Here is a 10,887-nt window from a genome sequence, read left to right as displayed (position 1 = left end):
AAGGCACCGTGGCAGGCACATGTTTAGTGCGGAAGAAAGGAGGCCATGGGTTTGGAGAGAAGTAAATGACAAGGAGCAGTTTTCCAGGTCAGGGGAGGTAAAGAATTATCTTCAAGGAAAGGAGATGCCCTTAAAGACTTTAAGAAACAGGATTTAATTTGTATCTTAAACAGAGCCCTCAGGCCTGCCCCACTGTTGTGTGAAAAATGACTTGTAAGGGGAAGAAGCAGAGAGAGAAGGAGAGCTGTAAGGAGACGACGCTTATTCAATTCGGAAATCTAATTGGTATCTCATATTTAATGTATCTAAATCAAAACATCTGGATTATAATCCCCCCAAACCCCCAAACAACTGAAGCCTATTTCTCCTCAATCTTCCTCAACTCTGCCCCACCATTCACCGAGATGTTCAAGGCAAAGACCTAAATTAGGGGGTATCCTTGCCTTTTTGTCTCTGCTTCCCACCTCTGGTTATCCCCACAGCTCCTATTCAGGTCCAGGTGGTCAACTTCCCGGGGTGTTGTATACCAGCCCCCTCACACCTCTCGCTCCTCTCCTCTGCCCCCTATAGTCCATTCTCCATGAAGGAACCATGGGGTGCTGCTTAAGAACACAGATCTGTCATTCTCTGATTAAAATTCATCCCTCAAGGACTCCCGAAGTCAGGTCCAGAAAGAACAGAAGGGAAACGGAGAGGGGGAAAGAAGACCGAAGGGGACTAAGCCTGGTTCGTAGCACCGCCCCCGGATCAGGCTTGCGCCCTTCCGGGCTTTGGAACTTTTCCAAAGCTAGGGGAAGCTTCTCCAGTAGTACCTTCCGGCGTCGTTTGCCCTGTTTCCCGTGGTGCACTGCGACACCTTTTTCTCTTCCGGTCGTAGGCGCTAAGGCAGTCGCGGGTCGCGGTGAGTGTTGGCTGTGTGGTATCCGATGCCATCCACGACTCATGGGTGGCGGCGGGGCGCCGGCTGCAAGGAGGACAAGGAGACCGGCTGTGTGAATGTGGGGAGCAGACGCTGGGGGTTCGAGCGCTGCTCCTAGGTCCCCAAGGGGCAGATGGATGGCGGGGGAAGAAGGACTTTACGGGGGAGAGCAGCCTTACCCGGGTGGGGATTTGGTTCGGGGCATCTTTACCTGGGTTTTGGAGGCAGGGACCGGGGTTGGGTTGAGTCGAGGCTTGTGGAGGCCGCAGGTTCAAACGTCTGTTTCTAGCCTCATTGTAACTTCTAAAGTCTCGTTCCTCCAGGTCAGGGCAGTAAAGATGACCCAACCCTGATCTACACTCTTGTTCTCCAGGTGCAGACATGGCCAAGTCCAAGAACCACACCACACACAACCAGTGTAAGTTTTTCTTGCCCCAGCCTGCTTTTCAGACCCTACCAAGTATTGGTTTAGTGATACTGGGGCAGAGTGAGGGGGCCTCATACCCACTGTGGGCCTGGGGCTGTTTTTGTTTTCAGCTGGTGATAATCTTTTGGGGTTATAGGTTTAGCAGCCAGAGAGCTGCTTGACATACTCACAATGCTTTGCGTTCAGTGATAAGTTTTTGAAATTAATAATGCCTGTTCTAGGAAGTGTTGATTCTATTGAGCTTGCAGTTGTGAGGTTGGGTGGTTTTACTAGAGAAAGTGTTTTTGTTTGTCTAATTTTCTTTTTTTCTCCACAGCCAGAAAGTGGCACAGAAATGGCATCAAGAAACCCCGATCGCAAAGATATGAATCTCTTAAGGGGGTGAGTGTACATTGAATCACACATAAATATCTCTTAGCTTCTGGTGCACAATCACAAGCTGTCATGTAGCTCTTTCACAGCTCCATTCTCTGCCTGTGCAGAGCTTGTCCCTTTAGTCTGATCAACCAAAGCCTACATTTCCTTTCTCTACCCTGCCAGACCCATAATAAAGGTTTCCTTGGCCTTCCCTGGCCTGGAGTGTAACCCTTTGGTCAGAGTGTGACCTACCTCTTTGGTGTTTTGTTTGGCTGTCTCCCATACTCAACCACAGCCTTTAAGGTAAGGAGTGACATTGTGTGTACTAGGTATCTTGTGGCCTTCCTATTCCACATTCAGTAGCCGTACAGTCATGATCTCACCTAGTGCTGGGCTTGGGGTCAGCTTCTCTTTCTGTGTCAGGGAGTTTCAATTAGCTGATAAGGCTATAGGGTCTACGAGAGAACTAAGCCTGTTCTCAAGTCTTGTTCCTCTTCTGTACCCTTGCCATCTGATCTGTGAAGTGAATCAAAATCTCTGAGCCTCAGTTTCCCCACTTCTGTCTCTTAATTCTGCCTCATCTGTGACTCTGTTTGGCCAGGCTTGGTGTTTAATTGACACCTTTCTCTAAAGGGGGAGGAAATAGGATAATCCTGAGGGGAATTCAGGGGGGGGAAAAAAAACCCTGAAATTGCTTCTATAGAAGTCAAGCCATGCAACTGTGGCAGAGAGGGCAGTGGCCTTTCTTTTTCTCTGCACTCGGATTTGACTGTTGATTATGGGCATGTAGCCTTGAAAGTGTGATCTGCACGGCATTAGCCACGTGGAATATTAGCTCTCTGGGGCCTTGTTTCTTAGGGTTGGTTATTTCCATATTTAAGGTGTCTTGATGTTGTCTTTAGAGTAATGTGCACCCCTATGGAGAGAGGCATCAGAGAGTGGGGGACCTTATGTGCTCCTGCCTATACCTTCCCTGCTTTCCAGGTAGATCCCAAGTTCCTGAGGAACATGCGCTTTGCCAAGAAGCACAACAAGAAGGGCCTGAAGAAGATGCAGGCCAACAATGCCAAGGCTGTGAGTGCACGTGCTGAAGCTATCAAGGCCCTTGTAAAGCCCAAGGAGGTTAAGACCAAGATTCCAAAAGGTGCCAGCCGTAAACTCAGTCGCCTTGCCTACATTGCCCACCCCAAGCTTGGGAAGCGTGCTCGTGCACGCATTGCCAAGGGTCTCAGGCTCTGCCGGCCAAAGGCCAAGGCCAAGGCCAAGGCTAAGGCCAAGGATCAAACGAAGGCCCAATCTGCTGCTTCATCTGCAGCTCCAGCTTCAGTTCCAGCTCAGGCTCCCAAAGGTGCCCAGGCCCCCACAAAGGCTTCAGAGTAGAGGCATCTGTCTGCCACGAGGACAAAAGGACTGGTGTGACCTCTAGGCTGCTGTCTGTATGGGGCTGGGGTCCTCCTGTGCTATTTGTACAAATAAACCTGAGGCAGGATTTGTTAGACTGTGTCTATAATATTGGGGCTGGTATTGGGATCTATAAAGTTGCTACCTCTATTGCTGTGGGAGCAACAGTACCCTTGTGTGGATGTGGGAGGTGTGGTTGAGAGTCAGGAAATGGGGCCTTGGGGGTGCAAGAGGGGAATCTAGTAAATGAGAAATCATTGGAGACTTTAGGGAACCTGGGACATATAACAATGGTGAGCTGCTGAGGAAAGAGAAAAATCCTAAATATGTTTGTTAGGTCTTAAAGCATACCCTGAGGAAAGGGGATGGGGCACTGCTTAACAATTCTGCACGATTGTCTCCCAGACTTGGGCCATTTCTGGTGCTCATGGCCAGCATCTACTATTCTAGGTTGTGTTAAGTTTCCCAAGTGCTAGGGAGCCAGGAAAGTAGGGCAGTGTTGGTACTTCCTGACTTCTTTGATTGGGCTGACTGCTCTGGGTCAGTCTAGGAACTTTTAGAGCAGCCAGTAGAACAAGTAGCTTAATGCCTGGCATTTGTGGAAGCTTCCTTTAGAATGCACCAGGTGGAGCACTTTCTGGTTATACATAATCCTAAAAATCAGCCTAGGTCCAATCTTGGGCGTTTTGAAAACTCAGAAAGGGGTATTAGACTTAGTGCCCAAAGCACAGTGGTTGGTGCTACCTAAGGGCCTAGCAAGGTTGAGATTGAAGCCCAACTCCTGGACCCCCATACACTAGTCCTTGGTCAGGGTGCTGGAGACTGTAAGGTAAACTGACCTGGTATACTGGTGTACCCTGCCTTAGTGACCCCTGCCTCCAACACTAGAGCCTATGGGTTTTGACAAATGCTAGCAGTCATGGCTTGGAAGTTGTCCCTCTGCCTGCCCACATCTGGTAGGGGCCCAGCTGGACCCATTCTGGTCTTGTCTTCAGATCCCAAATGTATCCTCAGAAAGACAGGAGTGGTTTTGAAGTCCATGTCTTGATATCTCCATTCAATGGGAATGGAATACCTGACTTCACAGGTCAGATGTTATGTGGCCAACAAAAACAGGAGCTGTGGTCCCTTATTTTTGGGCACAGACATGGTTGGGTGCTACTGGGTAGGTAGGTATGGTATGTTTAGGGTTAAGGAGCTGTATGGAATGGTTTGGGGAAGACCCCAGAACCAGGCTGTTCGCTCATCTGTGAAATGGGAATGGTAACGGCGTGTCTCCAGAGAAATGAGAATTCTTGCTCCAAGAGTGTCCTTGCCATTAGAGACAGACCCTGCCCCGACACAGACTTTATTATTGGGCAGAAGGAAGACAAGGTCTTTGGTTCTAGTTGAGATGGAAGCTCCAGGGGCAGAGGTTGGGAATCCCCAGGTTCAGTTGTCACTGGGCAGGGTGGGTACACTGGCTAGGGCAGGCAGCAGGTGTGCATATATGTCTATTCCACGAAGGAACACAGCCTCATGCAGCCGCTCATCATGGTCATGCAACAGCACAGGTGTATGGTTCATGGGTGAGAAGCCCAGAGCTGGGACTCCCATCTGTGGGGGCAAGGAGAACCATTAGGGAAAAGCCAGCATTCAGACCCTGTCCACTGCCCATGCACTGCCATGCAAGTGGCTCACTGCGCGGAGATAGCGGCTGTCCGTGGTAGCAGGGAAGATCTCTGCTTCCAGAGTGAGGTTCCTGCAAGGGGAAGAGCCTGATGAATTGTGAGGAAGGTAGAGGGGAGCATAAGGGAAGAACTAAAGGGGAAAGGAAGGTGGAAAAGAGGTAGGGAAGGAGAGAGAGGAAGGAGAGGGGGCAGTAGCAAGGAGAGGAGAAGGGAGCTGGCCATATGCTCACATGTCCTTGAAGACCTGGCTAAAAGCTGCCCACCAGGGATCTGAGTCATCAGTAGGTGTCACTCGGGGCTTCGTCCACTTCTGTGGGAGAGTGGGGAGAAAGATGGCATGATCAAGACAGGGGCCTGGGCATCTTGCCCTGTTTCCCATAGGATTGGTTGTGCCTGGCACAGACTATCTCTCCACCCCTAGCCAGACATCAAGTGGCTAGTCTAGCCACAGGCCCTTTTACAGGCCCTCAGACACCCTAGGTCTGGGGTTTTCCCATGCTCTCCATCTACTTAACTGCTCATCCTTCAGGTTTAAGCCCAGATGCTCTCCCAGACCTCTCAGACTAGTTTTTTGTTTGCTTTTGTTTTTGTTTGGAGACAGGCTCTCAGTTTGTGTGCCTAAGCCTGGGGGGAGTGGCATGATCATAGCTCATAGCAACCTCAAACTCCTGGGCTCAAGCAATTCTGTTTCAGCCTCTTGAGTTGCTGGGACTACAGACATCCACCATGCCTGGCTAATTTTTGTATTCTTAGTAGAGATGGGGGTAGGGTGGGGTGGGGTATCTCCCTTGTTCCTTAGGTTGGTTTGGAACTCCTGACCTCAAGTGATCATCCTGGCTTGGAACTCCCAAAGTGCTAAGATTACAGGCATAAGCCACTGTACTGGGCCTTCTCAGACTAATTGAATACCTCAATTATAGGCTTTTTTTTTTCTTCCTTGAGACAGAGCCTCAAGCTGTCCCCCTGGGTAGAGTGCCGTGGCATCACAGCTCAAGCGAGTCTCCTGCCTCAGCTTCCCAAGTAGCTGGGACCACAGGTGCCCACCATAACACCCAGCTATTTTTTGGTTGCAGCCATCATTGTTTTGGTGGGCCTGGGCTGGAGTCAAACCTTAGGTGTATGTGGCTGGCGCCTTAGCCACTTGAGTCACAGGCACAGAGTCCAATTATAGGCTCTTAGGGTGTGAGGTCCCACCTTTCCTGGACCACATGGGTTCATATTTACTTAAAAGTAATACTATATAAATATTTGATTTATGTCTATCTCCTCTTATCACATATTGAGGGTAAGAATTGTGTCTAATTTTACTCCCACAGTATTCCCTAGCACTCATAGTGGCCTTCACAACTAATGCTTATCGGGTGAATAAGATGTATTTCTCACACATCTTAAAAAAAAAAAGAAAGTTGGCTCAGTGCCTGTAGCTCAGCAGTTACGGCACCAGCTATATACACTGGAGCTGGAGGGTTCGAACCCAGCCTGGGCCTGCTAAACAACAATGACAATTACAACAAAAATAGCTGGGCGTTGTGGCAGGTGCCTGTAGTCCCAGCCACTTATGAGGCTGAGGCAAGAGAGTTGCTTAAGCCCAAGAGTTTGAGGTTGCTGTGAGCTGTGACCACAGCATTTTATTGAGGGCGACATAGTGAGACCCTGTGTTAAAAAAAAGAAAGAAAAAGCCCAGATATACACTCCTCCACTGTTGCACACTTGGCAAGCCCAGTTTCTCCCATTACAAGTCCCAACTCAATACCTGAACAAACTCGAAGGTGACTCCCTCACCAGCTGCCTGGCACCAGGCATGCAGCTGCTCCTCAAAAGCCTAAAAGAAAGGAGATGAGCTGACTCTTCAGGCTTTCCTGGAGCTTTTATGACAGGACTGAGGACTCCTCCAAACCCATGTGTAGGTGGCACCTTCAGGTCCACGTCTGGTGCCACACGGAAGTCAAAGCCAGCGCTCATAGTGGCAGGTACCACGTTATAGGCCACACCACCCTCTAGCTTAGTCAGGTTCACAGAAGTCACTGCCCCTTCCTTCAGGTGGGGGTTTGACTGTAGCCTGCAGTAAATGGACAGGGTAGGAGCAGCAACAGATACAAGAAGGTGGCTCAGCCTCCTTTCTCTCTTGTGCAGCCTCCCAGAGACACCCCCATCCCCTTCCCAGGCTGCCTCACCTCTGCCTTTCCTTCTCCCGGAATGCCAGGATGGTGCTCACAACCTTGTGCTAGTAGAGTATGAGATTAGATGTGACAGCAGCCTCATGATAGAGCCTCCCAAACTCCCAGACTCCCTGTATGCCACACACCAACTTTTCTGCTGCTGTGTCCTCAATGAAGCGTGAGCCATGGCCTGGCTTCCCAGTGCTGGTGACTCGTACCCCTGGGGAGATGTGGGGGAAGGGAGTGTCTTCAGCATGAAAGGGGCTAGAGATACAGTCAACCCTGGGGCAGGCCAGGGTCTTCTCTTATGTTGAGCTCATCTGGCAGGGTCTTGTCCCCCTCAGAGCCTGCAGCATAAAGCTGGTTTAAGCCCACAGTCAGGCAGGCCCTCAGAGAAGCCCAGGACAGAGATACCCAGGTAGGAAGGGGATGGGAGACAGAAGCCCTGGGTTCAAGGACTACTCAGACCCCAGCTTGCTGTGTGACCCTTCACAAGACCCTGCCCTTTCTAGCCTAGTCTCCCATCTATTGATCCCTCCCTCCAAGCTCATACTCACACCACACACTCCGCTCGCTATAAAACACACTGAAGGCATCAGTGGGGTTGGCCAGTCCTGAGGAGGGAAAGGGAGTTCAAAGGGTAGAGTGGCCCAACCCCACTAGCAGCCTCCCTACTCTCCACCTGTCTGCCCAGTGACTGGCCAGCCTTCTTACCCTCATCCAGGGCAAAGCCAGCCCTCAGGGCCTGGAACTCAGGCCGCTGCACAAACAGCTCCATGCCACGGTGACCCCCAACCTCCTCATCTGTAAAAGCGGCAGTGACAGGAGATGAAGGGGCCATCTCCCTTCAACACACCCTTCCCTTTCCCAAACATGTACCTCCCTGAGCCATTCCTACCAGGCACAAAGGTCATGTGGATGGTTCTAGGGAAACTGCGGCCCTCAACCTTCAGCCTCCTCACTGCCTCCAGGTACCTGAGAGGGCATAAGCCAGGCGTTAGGGGAGCCACCAGAGGTTCAAGCCAGCACACCAGGCAGGCACAGGCAGTCCTGGAAGGCTGAAGACCTGTGTCCTGGACCCTTCCATAGTCTGGCTCCAGAAAGTCCCTGGCCCTCTCTGGGCCTCAATTTCCTCATCCATGCAATAGTCATGACAGTAAGGTATGCCCTAAGTAAGAAGTCAAGATATTCATTGGTCTTGAGGTTCTCCAATCACACTGGTACTGGGTTAATCCACTGGGTTGGTGGGAACATTGTGGGGAACTTGCAATGGAAGACACTCACTGGATGCTGACACACTTCATGTCCTGGGTGCCCCTGCCATAGATGTAGCCATCAGAATCCTTGAAGGCCTCAAAGGGGTCATGACTCCAATGTTCCTGGAGGAAGGGATAGGAAGGGGGATCCAAGCTCCAGATTTAGTCATTAATCCACTCTGGCTAATGATGGCCCTGCCCTAGAAGCCCACCAAAGGGCTGGGGTGATAGGTAGAGTGGTGAGGGGGTATCAGAAGAGGACTGAAGAAGGCAGCTGATTGCCATCCTCACTGGACCCCCACATGCAGTCATTGCTGGACAAAGGCTGCTTATCCCATGGATGTTGACATTAATGCCAGGACCAGCACCATGGGTTCCTGAAATTGGATTCTAGGGTCTACATTATGGTCCCAGAACCTTCACTACCCCTGCTACACACCTTGAAGACAGGCACCACATCCGTGTGAGAGTTGAGCAAGATAGAGGAGAGTGCAGGATTGGTGCCTGGCCAGGTCAGCACGGTCACCACAAAGCCAGGTGCTACCTGGAGAGGGTCAGGAGGGGAAGTGGTCAACATAGGGTGAGGAGTTGCCCCGGACTTACCTCCTTTCCCTACTTAAGGCCCCACGCTCACCTCCACTTTCTGACAGCTCAGGCTCAGCTGGTGGGCTCTTTCCTCTAGGAAAGCCACGGCAGCCCCTGGGGACAGAGAGTCTTGGGCTGCTTCTGCCCACCCATGGCTCCCACTAGTCTAGGCAGCCCAGAAATGGGAGCGGACTCAGGATGGGCTGCTACCTTCCCAACAAAATTCCATATCCCTCAGAGACATCTGTATTTCTGTCCCCAAGTTAGAAGATATATTTGGCTAGTCAGTGTGACCCTTTGTGAATGCCCAGGGTTAGAAGTGAGATTATCTTCCTTAAATATGGGGAAACTATGGCACAAGGAGATGCAGAGATTGACCCAGCATCTCTCAGCTGGCAAATCAGAGCAGAGATTTAGACCCAGGTACACAATTCTCAGCCACCAAGCCTGAGTTCTTAAGGGTTGTAGTCTTTGGTCTAGCCCCAGAAGGCTCTGGAGGGCCCTTGTGGAGGCCCCAGTCTCCACCAAACACTCCCACTCTACAGGGTGAAGTAATTTTTTTTTTGAGACTTTCTTTGTTGCCCTTAGTGCCATGGCATCATACCTCACAGCAACCTCATCCTCTTGCCTCAGCCTCCCAAGTAGTGGGACTACAGGCACTTGCCACAACTCCCAGCTGTTTTTTTAGAGATGGGGTCTTGCTATTGCTCAGGCTGGTCTTGAATTTGTGAGCTCAGGCAATCCACCTGCCTTGGCCTCCAGGAGTGCTGGGATTACAAGCGTGAGCCACTGCGTCCAGCCTGAAGTGATTCTTTAACTGGCTGCCATAACATCTGGAGCAGCACAGCCCTTGGGTAAAGGGTTCCTCCACCACTTGCAGGGGCTGCCTCAGTCGCTGACCTGGGGAATGGCTAGAGGGGCTGAGGAGCCATTTGGGGCAGCACAGTGAGGCTGGGTGACAGGGGTTGGAGCTAGTTTAGAGCACCGTCCTGGCACCTTAAGCCCCATCACAGGCTCTGGAGGCCTAGTTTTCTCACCATAGTCAGGCTTGGGCTGGACGGTACGGATGCGCAGGTACTGGCGAAAGAGCGTCACAGATGGGTGCTCGTCCTCTGGACCTTTGCTGGCCATGGCACTGTGAGTGGTGAGCTGGGGGCAAAGTGAATGGCTAACTACCCCTCTGCACACAGTCCCTCCCCCACGGCAGTTTCCAGAGGACCCCCCACTGGAACCCCACAAACGAAGCCCCCTGTCTGTTTCAGGCGCTACGCTGGCCGCTTTTAGCACATTTCCTTATTTAATCCCCAAGCAGCCCCATGAAGTCTGTGCCTCTGCCAGAGAGCAGCAGAGCCAGGTTTGAATCCTGGCATTAATTCCCCTCATCCTCCTTCAAAAATATCTCCCAATTGCTTGGGAGCCGCAGATCCCTTTACCTCTCTCCAGGGTTCCCCACCTCCCTCTCTCCAGGTCTTGAACCCCGCTCGCCTCCCAGCGTCGGCCTCAGACTGTGGCCCAGACTCAAGAGTCCAATGAGGTCTCAGGCTTAGTACCGCCCGGATCCTCCCCCCACGTGGTCGGAGCCAGATCACCCGGCGGAGACCTAAAACTGAGAGGAAAGCCCGTGCCAATCCCTGCGGCCGCTTCGGCGCAGGCGTCCCAGCCAGCCTATGGTCTAGCCTGGGCTGGGAGGCTCGGATCCGGGATCCCACCCCTGGGCAGCTCCGCCACAGCCAACTCCGCCCAGCGAGCGGTGAGCCGCGGGATGGCTCCGCCCCACCCGGTAGCACAAGCCCCATGCCCTCTCCTACCGCCTGAGCCCGGGCTTGGGGAACTCCACTTGGTTCAGCCTCCGGAGGGAGCTGGAGGAGAGGAGAACCCTGAGTGCAGGGCTGCAAAGTCCCTACCTGGCCCCCCTGCCCCCCTTCCACGAGTTCCTCCTTTGCAGGTTTCAGCCCCTGGGAGATCCTCCCAGACTGCCTCAGCTCCCAGTGTAGTGAGGTTATTGGTTAATGCCTGTTAATGTCAGTCAGCCCCACATCATGGTGACCTCTGCTCTGGCTAGGCATAGAGTGGGTGCTGAGACAAAAAGCCAGAGATGAAAAGTCAATGTAGA

At 52.0% G+C, this 10,887-nt stretch overlaps 2 protein-coding genes across 5 annotated transcripts; one reads left to right on the top strand and one right to left on the bottom strand.

Moving 5' to 3' along the window:
- Positions 1-797: 797 nt before the first annotated feature.
- On the top strand, positions 798-3,199 carry RPL29 (ribosomal protein L29). Of its 2 annotated transcripts, none has more exons than XM_003789364.2 (4): positions 798-901; positions 1,293-1,337; positions 1,663-1,727; positions 2,688-3,199. In XM_003789364.2, exons 2-4 carry the CDS (start codon positions 1,301-1,303, stop codon positions 3,081-3,083), a joined length of 498 nt encoding a protein of 165 aa, XP_003789412.1. In that variant the 5' UTR covers positions 798-901; positions 1,293-1,300; the 3' UTR covers positions 3,084-3,199. The 2 variants fall into 2 exon arrangements, with proteins under 2 accessions (XP_003789412.1, XP_023368777.1); XM_023513009.1 differs by lacking the exon at positions 798-901 and adding an exon at positions 1,019-1,037.
- Positions 3,200-4,411: 1,212 nt separating this feature from the next.
- On the bottom strand, positions 4,412-10,287 carry ACY1 (aminoacylase 1). Of its 3 annotated transcripts, none has more exons than XM_012804946.2 (15): positions 10,208-10,287; positions 9,812-9,923; positions 8,824-8,888; positions 8,629-8,733; positions 8,218-8,312; positions 7,832-7,908; positions 7,648-7,737; positions 7,491-7,547; positions 7,080-7,153; positions 6,949-6,998; positions 6,689-6,833; positions 6,528-6,596; positions 5,005-5,084; positions 4,785-4,845; positions 4,412-4,700 (listed from the first exon to the last, which is right to left on the bottom strand). In XM_012804946.2, the coding sequence occupies exons 2-15, from the start codon at positions 9,903-9,905 to the stop codon at positions 4,536-4,538; spliced, it is 1,227 nt and encodes a 408-aa protein (XP_012660400.1). In that variant the 5' UTR covers positions 9,906-9,923; positions 10,208-10,287; the 3' UTR covers positions 4,412-4,535. The 3 variants fall into 3 exon arrangements, with proteins under 3 accessions (XP_012660400.1, XP_012660401.1, XP_012660403.1); XM_012804947.2 differs by having other exon boundaries at positions 10,228-10,269; XM_012804949.2 differs by lacking the exons at positions 8,824-8,888; positions 10,208-10,287.
- Between the last annotated feature and the right edge of the window lie 600 nt (positions 10,288-10,887).

This window comes from Otolemur garnettii, unplaced genomic scaffold (assembly GCF_000181295.1).
Source record: "Otolemur garnettii isolate 467f Iridium unplaced genomic scaffold, OtoGar3 scaffold00032, whole genome shotgun sequence".
Classification (NCBI taxonomy): domain Eukaryota; kingdom Metazoa; phylum Chordata; class Mammalia; order Primates; family Galagidae; genus Otolemur; species Otolemur garnettii.
Note: the sequence above shows the minus strand (reverse complement) of the source record. Positions and strands in the feature narration are given on the sequence as shown.